This window comes from Acomys russatus, chromosome 7 (genome assembly GCF_903995435.1).
Source record: "Acomys russatus chromosome 7, mAcoRus1.1, whole genome shotgun sequence".
Lineage (NCBI taxonomy): Eukaryota > Metazoa > Chordata > Mammalia > Rodentia > Muridae > Acomys > Acomys russatus.
The window spans coordinates 22,082,344-22,101,256 of record NC_067143.1 but is presented as its reverse complement, the minus strand read 5'-3'; the positions used below and the strand labels follow the sequence as shown (position 1 = coordinate 22,101,256).

The 18,913-nt window shown below is 49.6% G+C and overlaps 1 protein-coding gene across 1 annotated transcript in view; it reads right to left on the bottom strand.

Annotated features, from left to right (window-relative positions):
• The window catches only part of Adamts17 (ADAM metallopeptidase with thrombospondin type 1 motif 17), a 292,022-nt gene extending 275,495 nt beyond the window's left edge, over window positions 1–16,527 (bottom strand). Inside the window, exons 1-3 of the mRNA XM_051148701.1 lie at window positions 16,319–16,527; window positions 15,597–15,967; window positions 6,159–6,327 (exon numbers count right to left, since the gene is read on the bottom strand). Coding sequence (XP_051004658.1) covers window positions 6,159–6,327; window positions 15,597–15,967; window positions 16,319–16,394 — 616 coding nt within the window. The 5' untranslated portion in view covers window positions 16,395–16,527. The remainder of the gene's footprint in view (window positions 1–6,158; window positions 6,328–15,596; window positions 15,968–16,318) is intronic.
• Window positions 16,528–18,913: the final 2,386 nt, after the last annotated feature.

The window sequence follows — 18,913 nt, the reverse complement described above, 5'->3', positions numbered from 1 at the left end:
GGTGCCTGTGTCTTCACTGGTTGTAAAAAGCGGGTTAGATAATATCACCATGATAATTATAAGCTTATTAATAAACATTGGGCATACGTTTACATTAACAGCAGCACACCCTCACTTACACTGTTGGCCAACAGTGACTGGAAGAAGCAGTTAAGATGCCCGTCATCACTGGACGGTACCGAATGGCGAGTTGCAAGTTGTCCCTGAGAAGACACTCAGAGGGAAGATGAGCATTTATGAGCCACAGAGAAAGGCCTGGAACAGAATGTCTCTCCCAGTCTCAGAACCACCAGCCTGGCCAAGCCCTGATCTCCAACTTTTGGACTCCACATCTGTGTGTGTAAAGGTTGAGGTGTCGCTGTGGTAGTATTTTTTTTTTTTTTTTAATGGAAGCCCCAGCAGACTAAAACAGAGATGCAGAGATGTTAGGTCTCACTAAAGGGACCCAGAATTGAGCCTCTAACACGAGTCTTCCTTCTGTTTCTTATGGCACAAGAATTATCAAATATTAGTGTCTGCTCTTAGTGTTCATAGAAAACCATTTTTCAAATTATATGCAAATAGGTGTGTAAAATACTGAGTTGGAGAAACTCAAAGTAGCATTTTAATTCCATTTCTGGTGTATGTAGTGGAATATGCACATATTTGAATGTATGTGGATACATGTGGAAGGGTGTACATGCATGTCTTTTTTGTTGCTTGTTTTTTGTTTCTCAAGACAGGGCTTCTCTGGGTAGCCTTGGTTGTCCTGGACTCACTCTGTAGGCCAGGGCATCACTCACATCAGTCCGTCCATCTCTGCCTCCCTGAGCTCTGGCATTACGGACACGCACCACTGTGCCCTCCTGTACGCATGTCTATGCGAGTGTAGAGGCCAAAAGTTGATATAGGGTCTCTTCCTCAGTCACTCTCTACCATGTAAACAGTGAGACAGGGTCTCTCACTCGAACCCAGAGCTCACCAACACAGCAAGTCTCCTAGGCTACTGTGCCCATCTGGCATGTACATGGGAACAGGGAATCTGACCTCCAGCTCTCATGCCTGCATGACAAAGCTTGCCTGCTGAGCCACCTGCCCTGGCCCCACCCATTTCTTTATGTTTCTTATTGCAGATAAGATACAGAACATAAAAAGACCACTGTTCCCAACAATAAACACCGGGCAAAATCAGAAAAAAAAAACCCATATACATTGTCTATTATCATTAATTATTATTACTAAAATCTCACCAATGAGTTAACAATCTCAAAGTCGAGAGCAGTGGTTCTCAACCCTTTAATACACTTCCTCACATTGTGGGTGAACCCCCTAACTGTAAAGATAATTCTGTTGATACTTCATAACTGTAATTTTGCTACCACTATGAATTGTAAAGTAAACATCTGATATTTCTAATGGTCTTAGGTGACACCTGTGAAAGAGTCATTGGACTCCCCAGGCTGAGAACTGCCTAGAGGAAGCAATCTCCTGAGTGAGTAAGGGCTAGCCTCTACTCTTCTCCCTGGTCCAGGTGGAAGGAGGAGTTAAACAGCTTAAATTGTTCACTGTGGAAATAGGAAGGAAGCTGCCACATCCTCAGCGGTGGGGCTAGAGAGATGGCATGGGCCAAGGTGGAGCGTCCTAAGTCTACACCACCATATTTTAGCCTCCAGTGTGGTGGCCTGCAGGAAGTCGGGCCAGGGATAGCAGGGGATAGCCCACAGTCACCTGGGACTGGGATCTACTGCTTCCAGAAGCAGACGTGATCCTGACTCCACACATCTGGAAGCAATGGTGAATTGACAATGATGCGAGGCGGCCTATTTCAAATCCCGATTCAGTAGAGACTTTACCCATCAGTGAAGCTGCCTCTGTCAGCTGAGAGGGTATTCCTGAGGACTAAGAGATCACCTGAAGATGAGCGAGGTCAAGCGCAACCTGAAGTCCAGCCTCCTGCTTCACCCATCAACCCTGTAAGCCCAGACCAGCGTTTCTAGTGTCTAAGCCAATTTGATTACTTTTTTTTCCTAACTAATGAATCTTAAGTTGAGAGAAAGGCTAAGTCCTGGCCAGCTGGGTATTAGTGCATGTGTGTGTATGTGTATGTGTGTGTGTGTGTGTGTGTGTGTGTGTGTGTGTGTGTGTGTGTGTGTGTGTGTGTGTGTGTGTGTGTATGTATTAGCCATGCAAATTTTTATACCAATTAGCAATATAAAATTTCTGAGATGTTGTGATATCTTCTAGTCAGTCATCAAAAGTGACTTTGTATTATTGTATATGTACCAGGCAGTACTAGACAACTAACTAATAATTTCACAAAGCAAACATAACAAAACTATGTAAAATACCTCAGTGCTGTGTGGATTCTACTCTAGGGCGGATTTATATTCTAGTAAGCCCCACTATCACTCAAAACTGTGATGGGATTCCTGTTTTTAAAATGCTCCATTGCAAACTTATCTTTTTTCTTTTTCTTTTTTTTTTTTTTAACTTCTACTGCCTGCATGTGACACCGACTATAGTAAAGAAGTCAAATTGGTACTTTAATCCCACGAAGATAGCAGTGGAAGATTCTAGATTTGAGAAAACAAAGCAAAAAAAGACAAAGTTTTGAGGTCAAAATGACCACTTAAAATCCAAGGATTTTTTTGTATTTGTATTTGTACTTGAAGTGCCATTTCAGCTATCAAAACCAGCCCAAAGGCCCTTAGGATCATACTCAAAAGAAAAAGAAAAAAAAAAGTTTGTTAGCTCCATATTTTCTTGCCATGCTGCAAAACTAGAGTTTTATTTTGTGAATCAGTTTGTGGAGTTCTAAACAGAAATGCCCAGGAGGGAAACTGATTAGCCTATCGCTCACCAGGAGCCCACACAGTTTCCCAGAAGTGTACCCACAGTAGCATCTCTGGGAGGAAGTTGTCCATCCTCCCGGTGCCTCTGGCTGTGTCGGTCCCTCTAGTCCCTACCTTATCCAGACACAAGCTACTGCACAGTTAGAGAAGTTCCCCTTTCTGGATGGCTCAGTGATGCAGGATGGACTGTCATGTTCCTCCTCACCTGAAGGAGCTAGTCAGGCTGCTCCAGGGTCAAGTGTGAGGACCAAGGGATAATGAGGCAATATGGGAATCACTGTGGTGAGACCTCGAGCCACTTATTTCAGCTACATAGACTGCGTTACCCTGTGAACGCTTGGATTAACCTGATTAACCTTCATAGAAAACTTCAAGAATGCCAGGAAGTTAAGTTTCCCCAAGTTCTAAAGCCCAGCATTAGAGAGCTAATCCGAACAAGAAAAGTCTCATTAGCTAAATCCAATAAAAGGCCAAATGTCTTTCCCATCACAGCAGAGGCGTGGACTGAGGAGGTCGTGCAAAGCAAAAAGCATGGTATGGGTCTCTCTCTAGTGTCATACCCCTACCTCATCCACAGGCTTTCATACTGCAACCTGTGCTACCTACATGGGCTTCCACACCTTAGAGGGGATGATGGGGTAAGCTTTGGGGAAAAGGAAGGAAAGACCGTTTTTGAGGTGAATTCAGATTTCTCTTCAGCCTGCATAGCTGCTCTTAGTTTATGCCACATCCACCACCCTGACTGCTCATTTTCTTTCCTCTATTAATGGCTAAACAGTCTCAAAATGTGTTCCCAAATTAGCTGTGAGCACAAAAGTGCAAACACAAGCTCCATTTGTCTGTTGCTCAGCAATCTAGTTGTTGCCCCCTCAAAGAGGACGGAAGTGGATCATCAGATAAACATCCTATTCGCTCACTGGCAAACATGCTGGGCTGCAGGTCACAGAGTGGCAGCTGGTGGGTGCTGGCTTGAGTGAGGAGAATAAAACCCATCTGCCCTCTGCTGTGTGGCCCTACGTGACAGAGAAATTTCACTCTCAGTGGCCCACAGATACTGTTTTCCCAATGAGCATCCTCACAGGAGTGTCCAAACCTACAGGCCACATGCATCCCAGGATGACCATGGATGTTCTGAACACACAGACTGACAACATCATATGCCAATACCACAGTTTTTAGGCATCCCAGCTAGGGGGTGGTGTTCATCCCCAGGCAAATGTTAGAAACACCTAGGGGACTGTCACTGGGGCGTGCCAGATGCAGGTTATGCTCCAGATAGACACGAGGAGATGGCCAGGGTGATGCCAACACACCAAAGGGACTGGGAAGGAGCATAGCAGAACTGCAGCCTCTGAAGCCATGTGTGCAGGTCAGCTGCAGACAGCATGCGGACACTTAACAACGATCAATAGCTGTTCATGAAAAGCCAGATACCGGGGGAGAAACAGTCCAACAAAACTGACCTATCAAGTTCATACCCATGGGTCAAAAGCCCCTGGATCCCATTAAAGGGGATTTTAGTGACTACTGATTTTATGCTGAGGTCTGTGTTTTCCCACATTTGTGAAGGGTGTGTGTGGACAGCAATTAAGAAAAACCCCGTGATTGGAGCAGCAATCTCTCTCCTCATCGTGGTCACTGCTGACCCTCCCCACCAGAGGTAGACAGCCTCAGAAGGGTAACAGCAAGGCTCAGGTAAATGTTGAGCTGGACTGAAAAGCAATCCTGCTTTATTTCCAGCGTCACTAGAACACCAAACTCAGTCACACTACATCTCTGTAGAAAGATAAACTCTAAACTGTGAGGGCCGGTCCCAGCCTGGAAGAAATGCTACCTGGCAGGTTATCCGACTTTGCCAGGGAACATTTACAGGGACACTGGGACACTGATGGTCCATACCATACCACAAAATGTTCTCTCTCTCTCTCTCTCTCTCTCTCTCTCTCTCTCTCTCTCTCTCTCTTTTTTTTTTTTTTTTTTTTTTTTCTTTTTTGAGACAGGGTTCTTTGTGTAGCCCAGGCTGGCCTCGAACTCACAAAGATCCGCCTGACTCTGCCTCCCATGTGCTGGGATTAAAGGTGTGCACCACCACGCCCAGCTACCACAAAACACTCTTAAACACCTGATAACCCACAGTTGTTCAAATAGAGGCGCAGAATGGAGAGCAGAGGTTCCTAACCCAAAACCTACATGTCATTTTGTTTTTAAACCCTGACACTCAAGTCATACCCCAGACCAGAGGTACATCTCCACACTTTCAATGTGTGTGCGTGTGTATGGACGGATGCATGTGTGTGCATGAGCATGGATGTTGGAGAGATCAACACCAGGCAATTTTCTCAGTCACTCCCTTATTTTCTGAGACACACTCTCTCTGAACCTGGCACTCACCAATTCAGCAAGGCTAGCTGGCCAACCATCTCTAGGACTCCACTTGTCCCAGTACCCGAGTGCTGGGATGACAGACATGCACCTCCACATACTGTTCTTTATGTGGGTTCTGGGTCCTCATGATGGCGTGTCATGTATTTTACCAACTGAGCCATTTCCCCAGTTCCCTGAATGGTGCTCTGTCAGTGGTGGTTTTCACACCTGATCATGTATCTGAACCCCCAGTGACTGGACCAGGCTGTGGCACTCTAGACACTGCAGGTCTGACATGAGGAGGAAGGACATAAGTACTGAGAAGTTCCCAGAGGATGCAGATGCTGCTGGCCCAGGGTTCCACAGGTTGCCCAGGCAACTCTCAATATAGCATCAAAGGCTGAGGATCAGCTTATTAAAAAAAAAAAAAAAGGCAGGTGAGCTCAGAGGAGGGTCTAATCAGAGTACAGAAAATTCAAAGTCAGCCTGGTTTACAAACCAAGTTCCAGGATAGCCAGGGCCATACAGAGAAACCCTGTCACGGAAAAAGCAAAAACAGAAAACTAAGGCTCCATTCCGATGTGATCCCGGATTCCTTGTTGAAATAAAACTTTTTTCAAAGGGCAGCTACACGTTAAATCTCAATACTAATTAATATACCAGGAAAGAAAGGCTTTGGGGACAATAGTACAGCTTCCAAAATATTCTATCATGCCAGTAACGCTGCCTCTGTTAACGACAGATGATACATACAGCGTGGTCCTGTAAGAGTCTACCACCTGTCGATACTGCAGTCATCGTACTCTAAGTGCATAACTATAATGCCGCCCATGCAGGAAGGGAACCGACCAATAGAATCCTCCTCAGCAACTATGTCCCTGCCGTCACGTGGCACGCGGCTGTATGAGGAAGGCAAGTTCTCACTAACGACTCCATCCCAACCCCTCGGCGGCCTGGACTCACCTGGCACTATTTTGCAGTGCTGCCGGGGTCCCTCGGCCTCGGTTGGTGGGCTGGGGGTGGAGGACCCCCATTTGCGTCTGACCAGATGTTCTCTCGCACTGAATGGGCCCCCCGAGTTGTTGAGAGGCTGGATGGACACCTGCTCCTGCTCCAGCTGGATGAGGCCGACCTGCACAGGAAGGAGGGAATAAGGCATCGTCGTCTTCATTAACTCAGGCGCGCATGCGGGGTGGGGGCTGGGTGCCAACAACGACTGGGTGGCGACTTGCAAACTCCCAAGCCAAACTTGCACCACTTAGGAGGAGCTAGGCGAGTACCTGATAGGTTTTGACTTTTGTGTTCTAATTTTAAATGTTTTTCTTAGAAGCAGCGTGTAAAGAGACCTCAGGCCATCCTGTGTTTATGAGACCCGGCTGTTGTCAGGCTTAGCAGAATGGCTTATATGATCTCATGGTCTAGTGAAAAGGCATGATTTCAGGTAGCCAAAAGAACTGGAAAGTGAAACTGGGTGTTAAATTTCTAAGAAAGCGCTAAATATTTAAAGGTGAAAAAAAATCACGTTTGGAAATGAGCCTAAATATAACCCATAATCCTCTTAAAATCGAGTGTGAATGCTTGCTATCTAATAAGATTTATAAATCAAATGTAAAACTTAAAAATGAGTACTTTTATAATTGATCACTTTTCTCCTCTTTTTGAGACAAGATCTTCCTATGTAACCCTGGCTGGCCTAGAACTCACAGAAATCACCTACCTCTGTCTCCAGGGTGCTGGGATTAAAAATGTGCACCACCACGCCCAGCTTAATTTGCCACTTTAATAGGGTAAATATGAATGTGAAGGGTGTGGAGGGTTATGCAGAGGGCTTTCCCTGGAAGTAATGCTAAATGTGCTGAAGCAGCTTGCCCTCCCCGCCTGGGGTACGTGCTATGCCTTATATGCAGATAGCCAAACAAGACAAACCTCCCACCAGAAGCTGAAGCGGGCAAGGATGAAAGGACCCACTCTGCACACTGATCCTTGCAGCATCCCGTCTCCCTACTTTGGCCAGCACAGGCTCAGAGCAGGCAACCCCACCTTAGAGAGTCCAGAATGAATGAATGAATGAATGAATGAATGAAAAAAAATATATATATATATTTCTAAAGCTATGATGAGGATGAGGAGATGCATCAGTTGGCAAAGAGCTTGCCACACAAGCATGAAAGGCAGGCATGGTGGCACATGCTTATAACCCCAACACTGGGGAGGAGGCACGGTCCCTAGGGCTCACTAGCCAGTCAGTCTAGCATACTTTGTGTGTTTCAGGCCATAGAGGGACCATTAGTCGTTTAAAAAAAAAAAAAAAGCAAGGTGTACAGCATCTAAGGAGAGATCGCCAGGGTTGACCTCTGACCCCAAAGTATGTGCAGACATCTCACACAAAGTGTTCAGTACATTGCAACATACTGAAGCAAGGGTTCGAGCCCCACAGAGAACGTCACCTGAAGCTCTCAGGTTGGGTTCAACAACATACCCTTCTAGCAAGGTCCCCAGTCGTAACTGAGCTGGTCTGGCTGGCAGTTTGAGGATACTGTCCCTCACACAACACTAGCAGCTTCTCTGTCTCGAGCTGGGGACCATCTTCCTCAAGCCCACAGAGGTCGTTACACAGGGAAAGGAGATCAGATCTGTTCCTCAGATCGCCTACAACCCAGAGGCCTTCCCAACAGTGCGAGACCATACTTCCAGGTCTTAACAGGGTTCAAGATTTCCATCCCGTTAAAACCTTTGCCAAGAACAACTCAGATTTTACTGCCTAAATGAAACTGTCTCAGAGTGGCACTGGGTGACCTGCAGGAGAGCCCAGCTTCCTTCTCTGTCTCTCTCCTTGGAGGCAAAAACTTGAGTCTGCTCGCTCGGATTCCTCGGAGAGTGTGAAGGGGAGAGAGGCTGCGGTGGACAGTGCAGAAAAAGGCTCGAGTATAGAGTGCAGCCCCGCCCTCAACTCTAATGAGAGGCTGGGTTCTTCTGGAAGCACTCTGACTGTGGGAGGGCCAAAGCCGGCTCCAGTCTCCAGCAAGCTCAAAGCCAGTTTTTCTTCTCATGCAGTGTGTGGAAATCATGGAGCGGCCAGCTTGGATGTAAGGGTTGAGAACTAGAGATGTTGTCTAGTGGGAAACCCTTCACATACTCAAAAGCTTTTAGCTTAGGGAAAGTTTTTCTCAGGGTGTCTTTTCCTGTAGGGCAAGGGGTGGGGGGTTCCCACGAACAGCTTTCCTCCCACTAGGGTAAGGAGAGAGGAGTGCTGGTGTGGTGGATAAAGGAACTTTGCCTGGCAGCTCCTGGTCCTCACGGGTCCTTACCTTACAAGTGTGTGTGTTTGGCATGTGAGCCAGTCATGGAAAGGCGCCCCCTCCCTCCCTCCCTGGGCCTTAGCTTTATCATCTAGGTTAAGTGGCTCTCAACCTTCCTGATGCTGCGACCCATTAATACAGCTCCTCATATTGCGGTGACCCCCAACCATACAATGATTTCTGTCACTACTTCATATCTGTAACTGTGCTTCCATTCCAGTGGTAATGTAAGTACCTGATATACAGGATGCCTGATACGCAGGATGCCCCTGTGAAAGACCTAGGTGACACCCGCCACCGCCAAGGGGTTGGAAACCCACAGGTTGAGAACCGCTGGCGTAGAGGGTCCTTGGCTGTTTCTAACATTCACCCAATCTCCACAGGCCCTGGGAATAAGATGCTCTGCTGTCCCCCAAATGTGTCCGGTTTGTGTCGAAAGAATTTATATGCTATTTGTGTCCCCCACCTCACAACCTTGAAGTGCTCACCAGCCCTCCTTATCTCTCCCTGTCCTCCACTTTTTCTCCCAAGCCCCCTTCCCAGAGGTCCAGTGTTTGCCCCTATGTGAGCAACCTAACAGTTCCACTGCGGCGGAATCCGAACTACCCTTTCTGATCGGTCTCCAGTCTGCCACACCACGGCTCCTAAAGAACCAAAACGGATGGCCCAGATATCACTAAAATAGGTAGCCTACAGTGACCTTGATTGGGAATTGTCATTCCTGGCTACATGATGCACGGTAGGACACGACAAGCCCTGACGTCCAGGCCCCACACTTGGAGGGGATACACAGAATGCAAGCACAGATGCTACTTATCTTAAAGCTCGTCAGGAAATTCCGTGGACAGCCACGGACAAGAACCACCATTGATAGCTTTTAACAGGACGTGGAGACTCAAGTTACCTCCTGCCTTGACTTTTGACATCTACAAGCACCTGGATTTGGTACCTGGGCCACGCGTGGCTATTGAGGCTGTAACACTGCACTGTGGCCCGCAAGCTATTGTAGGGATTCTCTGGCCTGTGCTGTCTCAGTCATGTCTGTGTGTGTAGGGTGGGAGTTGAAAACACCCTCATGTCTGTGTACAGGGGGTTAGTTGGGGTACAGGGGAGGTGTGGACCTGCCAGATTCTCCTGAGCCACCACAGCATGAGAAGCCTCCCTAGCCCACCCCCCGATACATAAGGGCCTTTTCAACCTGTACCCCCAAGCTTGCTACCACATCTGCAAATGTTAATGCAGACACCTGATCTTTCCAACCAATGCTAGCTTCTTCTTCAGAGCGTGAGGTCGCTTGCTGGCCTCTCCATTTCCACACACAGTAGTCAGATAGCTGCCGAGGACTGCCCACTCGCTCCCTTGTGTGGCTATCATCCTAGCTGTGTTCACACCCCCACACATCCCCAACCCCCGTCCATCAAAGGCCCGAGCCCACCATTCTATCCTCCTCCAGCCCTCCTCTCCATGCTCTCACCAGAATGCACCCAGGCAACTGTTACAAAGAGCTCTGTCACCTCTAGACCTAAGTGTAAAGCTGGGCCAACAGAAGCAGCAGCAGCAGCAGCAGCACCCACGAACAGCCCATGGGTAGGGCTCAGCAGTCAGTTTTAACCTACCCTGGCAGGGTCTCTGCTCAGCTCAGGGTTAAAAACCCTGTTCTAATGGGAAGTTTCATGTGCTACCGACTGGTGTCTGGTACGCCATCATATCCTACCCAAACACGTCCATTGAGTTCATCTCTGATCATCCCTACCTACACCACTACCAAGTCAGAGGTCCCTCATCTTGGGAGGACCTGGCCTTGGTAGGTTGGCCATAGCTCTTCTGTCTTAGAACATGAGGTCCATCCTTGTCAGCTTGCTTCTCTGGCTCATCTTCCCCGAGGACTACAGTGTGCGTTCCTTCCATGCACATGGGGGCCATCTTCTCAGATGGGGCCGTGTTACATTTATCTCTAAGGCTTGGGAGGGGACCACCCAGGCGTTCTGCACACGGCAGGTGTGGAGCGGTGGTTTATTCAATCCACTGTGCAGACGAGTTGATTTGTAATTGGACATAACCTAGATGAGAAACCTGGTTTTAAGGCCTTATTAAGCCAGGCTCTCCCTGAAAGATTTCACAGATTCCGTATCCTACCAACAGCAGGGCAAGACCAATGCCATTTATCCTCTGGATGGCTTTGGGTGACGAAAGCTTCAAGAGTTAAGGGCTCACTCGAGGTCGAAGTCTCAAATGACCAGGCAGTTTCTTTATCTAAATGACAACAAGATGGTGGTGCATTTGTGTTCCTGAGCAAAAAAGTATAAACTAACAACACCAACCTGCCAAGAAAGACCAGCCAGTGACCACGATTGTTCCAGATCTAAAGGCTGCAGAGGCATTTCCTGTCACTCATAGCCAAGGTCAGGCTGTTGCTGCCATTCAACATTCAGGGACTATGCCTCAAGAACACAGTTAGGGGCTGAGGCGATAGCTTAGTAGGGAGATAAGTCTTGCAAATAGGAAGACCTGAGTTTGATCCTCAAAACTTGTGTAAATAGGGGATCTGTACTCCCAGTATTCATACACACATGCACAGCCGTAGATGTGTGTGCGTGTGCACACACGCATGAGCAAGCACACAGGTACATGAACATAAGAATGCAGTCAGCTTAAGAGGACTTTGGGGTCATCATCTCACCTTGAGTTTTCCTTCTAGGAAATGAATTCCAAAGAGAAAATTGAGCCCCTGGGTCCATGCTCAGAAAGGAGTCAGAGCCTGACATCCTAGGAGGTTCTGGTAAGTTCTGGAAATCTGCCAAGTGGGGTGAGGCTCCTGAGCAGGATCATGAGGAGTGCAAATACCATGGAAGGAGAGAGAGGTCAAGGGAGAGGTCGGCACACTGAGGCCGTGTGAGTGTTCTAAGAGGAGGCCAGAGGCCTTGGAATTTTCTGTTCAGATTCCCTTTCATTATTCCATCTTCAGCTCCAAACCTCACAACAGCCTTTTGTCTTTCTTCCTATATCCCCCCACCCCCCACCCCCTTAGCAGCCACTCCGCTGCTGCCTTCTACAGAGACCTAAGAATGTGCTTTGCATTTCCCAGGGCATTTATGCTTCCCATGGCCAGTTCCTCAGCTGCACAGATCAATTACATAATGATACCTTGGATAATGATAATGATGAGTTTGGGCTATCTGATGCCTTCTGAGTAGTCACAACACTCTAAGAAGTTCGGCCCAGACCAAGTCCTACTCAGCTGTACTCACAGAGAGACTTTGCATTAAAAACAAAAACAAACAAACAAACAAACAGAAACAAAACCAAAAACACAGCAATTTAATCATGGACCAACCACAGACAGTTGGATAATACTATCTTGTCTAAGTGCAAGGACGGCATCCCAAGCCTGTCTCCCGATTCCAAGGGCCCTGCAACTGGCAGCTGCCTTCCTTAGAACAACAAGTGCCAGTCTCTTAAAATCTCAGCTGCTGCTGGAGCACTCGCTAGCTGGGGAGCTGCTGCTGGAGCACTCGCTAGCTGGGGAGCTGCTGCTGGAGCACTCGCTAGCTGGGGAGCTGCTGCTGGAGCACTCGCTAGCTGGGGAGCTGCTGCTGGAGCACTCGCTAGCTGGGGAGCTGCTGCTGGAGCACTCGCTAGCTGGGGAGCCCCAGTCTCCGTCCATCCTCATCTGCACATGCTCCCCACCCCACCCCCACCTCCGCCCTAAAAACCGAAGTGTACACTCTAAAGGCCCCAGGAGAACCGCAAGAGCTCTACAAAGGATTGTTTGTAAAAGGCACCTACCCCAATGGTGGGTCACAAAAATGGTGTTGCCTTTGCTGACCAGCCAGATCAAAGCTAACCCATTCAGTGTCTAACCAGCATGACAGAGCCACCACCATGCTGTTCCAGCTGGTCTGCGTGGCTGTGACTTCAGAAGAGGCATGCCTGGGAGCATTCTTCTCTTGTTGGTCTGATGGGCCTGGCTACTTAGTGTCCCCTCTGGCCCCACAGCTCACATATAGTACACCCCCGAGGACCACATCCTCAGCCACAGTGGAGTGAACAGATTCGGATCCGCAGAGCTTCAAGAATAGCTCCTGCTCAGTCCATTAGACTCAACGGTAGCCTGTGGCCTTTCCTTCGGCACCTTCCCCCACTTCGTAAAACAGTCTTTTTATGCACTCACTTCAGACAGGCCATGAGGAGCCTTTGCTGCAATTGGCACTCTTTCTCTCCCTGAGCCTCCCTCCCCCCGCCCCCCACTGCCCTGCCTATCCATGAAGTGCACTTTGGAATCCTGCTGGCCCACCCTCGCCCAATCCTAGTCACAGGTGGCTTGGGTAAATTCATTAGGAGAGATACCTTCTCCATTAGCCTGAAGCCCATTGCCTTCCAGTTCCATGGTTACAGGAATCCTGCCAAAACTACGCTACATCTAAAGACTCCGTGAAATGTAAATAAAATGAAGCAGCAGAAAGAGAAAACAATTAATCCTTGGGCCTGGGGTCTTTGAAGATCCAAACAGTGCAGCTGGCATAGCTCTTCCTGTTAAGACAGAGAAGGCAAACCAGCACAGGCCCACACCTCTGCCTGCGGCCAACAGGGATGGGCAAGTGGGGTGGGCGACTTATACTCTGTGGCCCATAAGCAACTTAGCAGTGCTCTATCCCGGTAACGTAGCTCCTTTTAAACAGACTCCCAATATCTCTGACAAATGCCAGGAAGATAGCCAGAGCCCACACTACTCCTGCCCCTGTGCAGACACGGCCATTGGTGGGCAGTAGCTATGGCAAAATGTACTAACAACCAAAATGCTGACAGAATCCAGGAGTCTGTTGAGCACTGCCACATCCACGCGTTTATATACCTTTCATAGCTGCTGTCACTCGAGAAGGGCAGCCTTAAGAAGACGTGACAGAGAGTAGACGGCTCACAAGCTTGAACTACTCACTTTCTGCTCCTTTCTGGGAAAAGCCTGCCCATCACTGCTTAACATGATTCTTTCAATACAAGAAGGCTTTGGAAATACTCCAACCCACAGCTACCAAGCGCTGTCTCTGGGTGTCGCTCCTTACCCATGTCTTGTAGCTGAGACTATCCTGGCAAACACACACATAACTGCACACTTCAGAAAGCTTCTACCATAGTCAAGGTAGCACAACTTTACCACCCACCTGGGTGAGTAACTAAGCCAAAGATGGGGTGCCGGGCAATCTCGAGGAGCGTAAAGTCAAAGACTTTCTCTCCTTTGCGTCCCACAACCACCTTGACGCTAAGGGACCGGCTCTCGGCCTTTGCCTACGTGTACTTGGGGAGGGTGTCCAATGTGCAGCTCACATGAACATGATGAATAAGGGCAGTCTAAACAACAGCAGTGTCTCCTCAAACTGGAATTGAAAAATCTAAAGACTTACAAGTCCACCCGCAACTGGCTCAGGGTGAACTCAGTCTTGGCTGGGTTCCTTTCTCTAAGGCACAGCGCCCTCACATGGCGCCGAAGGGCAGTGCAGTCTTCCTGAAAAGCTGGCTCAGGGTGCCATCCGTGAGGAGACTCAGCAATCACTCTGCTAGGACTTTAAATCAATGTTCTCCAGATTTCCAGCCTGGGCTCCTTCACAGATAGCTCCTCGCTGGAAACTTTACACCAAGAAGTATAAACTCTGACCTCTCCAGAAACTCACAAAACCGCAGCAAATGGGATTCAGATGTTCCCATGTACAGTACAGGGATGTGACCTAGACTTGAAACACTTTGGCAAAAACAGGAAAAATGATGTGGGCCTTTGAGTCCCTCCCAGAACATGATACAGCGCTGACCCGAGTCCTACAACGAGGCGAGCCTGTGTCACTCCCACAAGCCTCCTCGACCACAGCCCACACCCTTTGCCCCCGCGTTCCACACTAACGCCTACCAGGCTCCATCACCACAATCTGCGTCCTTGCCCGGCTTTTACCCCGGCTGCCAATGTCTCCCAGTTACACAAAAGTAAACCAGAGCCTAAAATGAGACCACTGAAAATTAGGCTGCTCCCGGGAAATTACATCCGCAGGTTCCCCCAAACCCAAGCCAATGCTAAGAAAGCAGAAGCCGCATGCAAATCCTTGGAGTCTTGGGCTTCCAAGTCCTGGGCCGGAGGACCCAGGTGGTGATACAAAATAAGTGAAGGGCGCAACTTCGTTGGCCCAGGGTGGGCTGCCAAAAAGAAGAAGAAGAAGAAAAAAAAAAAGGACCAAAAAAACAAAAAACAAAAACAAAAACAAAAAACTGCTATCCTATAGGTCTACTGTGACAAAATACAGGGAAACAATGTGTATATTGCATGCTCTTAGTGATGCCAGGCTCTTCCGGGGCAACCGTCTGCCAACCACGTGCTCTTCTTGGGGGCACCAAGAAGAAGAAGCAGCCGGGCACCAGTGTAGCCAAGTGCTCAAGTGGGAGCACAAACAGGGAAAAACCACCCCAAACTCCCTTTGTCTCCCAGTGCACTTGCCACGGGTGTCTCAAACACAGGCGGGCAAGGTCTTTGAGAAGATAAACCTTGAGAGCAAGACTTACATGCTTGAGACAGGTGAGCACCCCACAGTTCTCACTGAGGGTGGATCCAGACAAATGTCTGCTATAGGGTAAGGAAAAGGGGATACAAACTACTCTTCCTCTCGGTCTTACCTTTGAGCTAACAAACGGGAGTCTAACCATGGTCTGCCTGGGGGCCCCTCCTCTATAAAAAACAAGACTCAAAGGATAGAAGAGAGGTGCATAACTACCCCCTCCCCAGACAGGTGAAATGGACACAAAAGTGTTTTCCCCCACCATGACATGTGCATGAAACATACACACCTGTGCAGACGCTGGGCGAGTGAGACCCGACAGTTTCATATGGATTCCCCTAGGTGAGCTAATTTCTTAATGCAACCCCACCTCGGCCAGGTTCAGCACACAACAGAAGCCAGGACAGTGACAGGCCTCCCTTTACGTCCCCTCTGCTCAGAAGGCACAGTCTGGAAGGCCAAGTGAAGTAGTGGGGAGGAAGGTCTTCTCCCGCCCAGCCCTCCGCGGGACCACCCCAGGCGACGCAAAGAACTGGGCAAGGCAGACCCATAGGGGGCGCGGGCAGTACCAGGCCGCCGCCGGCGCCGCAGGCGCTGAGGGAGACGAGGGAGCCCGGGTGGCCCAGGACTCGTCCGGAGTAGAAGCACAGCTCGGTAGGGTGTCCGCTGCGCCCCTCGGCACCAGCCTCCTCCACTTCGAAGACCGGAGACAAGAAGCGCAGGTCGCGACGCAGCTGCAGGTATAGGTCGCGCCCGAAGGCTGGCAGGTGCAGCAGCAGATCGCGTTCTCCCGACCCCGCACGAGGGCCACCTGGAGATGCTCGTGGTCGCCGCCACCGCGGGAGCCGGGCTGCTCCCAGTAGCAACTGCAGGTGCACGTCGTCGGGGCGCAGCCGCCTCGGGAGCACCACCTCCACGTCGGCCGCCGCGTCGCCGACAGCTGCGGGGAGAGAGGACACGCGTCAGCACCGGCCTGGCCACCAAACCTCCCGCTGCTAGCGGCTCCGGATCTGGCTCGTAAGGCTCCGTGGTCACCGCGCAGCCGTGACCCCGCATTCCCTTCCCTCCCCGAGCCGGGCCTCTCCAAGCCGACGAAGCCACCCGATCACACCCGGGGACGGCGCGCAATCGGCGTGCCAAGGAGAAACCCGAGCCCAGTACTCCGGCAGCCGCCTTGGTCCTCCTCCTCTCCCTCCTCCGGGGATACTGTCAGCCGTCAATCCAAGCACCCGGCTGCCAGGATGCTTCAGGAAGTCACCGGGAAGGTGGCTGCGAGAGCTAGGGACGCTACCTGTGCCCGGATCCAGCCCCCACACCAACAGCAGCAAAGACAGGACGAGAGGGGGCAGCAGGACGCCGTCACACATGGTACTCGGGACCAGCAGCCCCCCTCCCAAGACCGTAGTGGCAGAGCAGGGACGCGCGAGACGGCGACGCCAGCCAGAGTGAAGCCCTGCAGCCTTTGGAAAAAGTAATTAGCGCTGCGGACAAACCCAACATGGTAAATACCAAGCCCCACCTTCTCTTTGGAAAGTGGGAGGTGATTGGGCTTTTGCTTTCCTCTGCCCCGCCTTCCCTGTTCGTATTGGTTAGAGCCGGTCGAAACCAACGTGCGTAGTTAGGTTGTAAGCACTTTCTTACACGTGGTTTCTAGGCAGTAGGTGGGACCTGACACCAGGTGGCAGGCGAGAGCCACCTCCGGTTGCAGGATCCTGGAGCTGCAGGGACGACTCCAAGCAGGTCTTCAGTTTGCCCCCAGTTGTGAGAGCATCTCCAGAGGCTGCTATAGCTTTCCAGGAAGAGAGACCAGGACAACCGGTTCCATACAACAAACACACAAACAAAACAAGCAAGCAGAAAACGTTACGGATTGAAGTGACTACTACTTTTGATTTGCTTGGGCTGGAAAAAGTCAGACCTGTGCTTGTGGCACAGCTGAATTCACACCTGCCTTCTATCTGGTCTTTACATACACAGATGCCAGGGAGGAAAGCGCATGATTACACTCCCTTGAAGATTGGGAAACTGGAAAAAAAAAAGGGGGGGGGGGGACTCAAGGAGCTTGCTTAAATTCGAGGGCAAGTTTCTGTCAGAGCCATGCCTTGAATTTGTGATCCTGACTTCAAGTCAGGGGCAGCTCACTGTTGACAGCAAGAGGCTAGCAAGGGTATACTGGAGAGCCGAGCGGCAGAGCCTGAACCGGTACCCCATCTTTCAGGAAGAGAAGAAAGAGTGTGCATTTCCCCAGCAGAGTCTAACCAATTAATTCCCTTAACTGCTCCCTACAGGTGAATCCGTTGGCTTTGTTTCCCTATTTATTTATGTATTTATTTATTCGCTTTACAGCCTGATCTCAGCTCCCTCCTTCCCTTCCCCCTCCCTTCTCAAGAAGGGGAGGTCTTCCACCCCCCACCCCCCATGGGTACCAACCCACCCTGGCACACCAAGTCCAAGCAGGGTGTATTCTTTTCCACTGAGGCCAGATAAGGCATCCTGGCTAAGGGATCCAAAGGCAGGCAACAGAATCAGAGACGGGCCCTACTCCCATTGTTAGCGGACCCACATAATGGCCCAGCTGCACATCTGTTACACTTGTATAGTGGGCCTAGGTCCAGCCTATGGGTGCTCTTCAGCTTGTGGTTCAGTCTCTGTGAGCCCCAAAGGGTCCAGGCCAGCTCACTTTGTATGTCTTCCTGAGGTGTCCCTGACCCCTTCTGTTCCCTCAATCCTACCCCCACCCCTACTCTTCCACAAAACTCCCTGAGCTCAGCCCACTGCTCAGCTGTGGGTCTGTTTCCATCAGCTGCTGGATGAAGCCTCTCAGAAGACAGTTTATGCCAGGAGTGATGCATCATTGATAGTGCCAGGGGTTGGCAAAAATGAGGTGAACACTAGCAAGCTTCCCAAAGTTCGATGCCCCTGTCTCAGTAGGTTGTCTGTAGCCCCACACAAAGGCTTGTCACAGGATGCACCTGTAGTTTACCAGGCAGCGTGGGCCAGAGTCTGTTGGTGGCTATGAGAGGAGCTTTGCCTCACCCAGAGCTTGAGAACTTGACCATGGCCTCAACCAGTATGGGGGAAACAGGAAAAAGAAAAATGTAGCCCATAGGTGCATAGGTACAAGTGTTCAGCTTCTCCTCCGTAAATCAAGGAGCTAAAACTTTGCTGCCTCTCTTTGGGTGTGAACTTCTAATAACTTGGACCATTCTTGAACATAGAAACAAAGGCCTAAGAGATGCCTGGTATATCATAGGCACTTGATTATTTTTACTGAATATATAATAAAAGAAGAAATGCCATTGATCAAATCAGTTGTTTTTGTTTTGTTTTGTTTTTCAAGATGGGGTTTCTTTGTGTAGCCTTGGCTGTCCTGGGCTCACTTTGTAGACCAGGCTGACCTTGAACTCACAGCAATCCACCTGCCTCTGCCTCCCGAGTGCTGGGATTAAAGGCATGTGCCACCACTGCCTAGCAAATCAGATGTTTCAAAGACTCCTCCTGTAGCAGAGGCCCAGCCCTTAGCAGGGCCCAGACCTAAGCATAACTTACTCCATGGTAGAAGTACCATTCAGTCTGTAAAACTCAGCACACACACCTTCCAAAATGAAAACAAAGGCCTAATCCACCAAAGCCCACAGTTATGGGAGTCTCTCTAAATGTATCAACCTGGCTTTTTGGTTTCTCTAGTTCTGCTTCTGGCTAACTAAGTATTCTTGTTAACAGTATGGCAACCCAGGAAATGGTTTCTGTGTTTTAAAAGCTCACTGTGAGGAAGGCTCTGGGCTATACCAGGACCGCAAACACCCAGTGTAATCATGGGACAGCTTAATGAAGACTTTCTATTGGCTTAAACCCATGTCCAAGCAGTCTTCTCTGATGAATACCC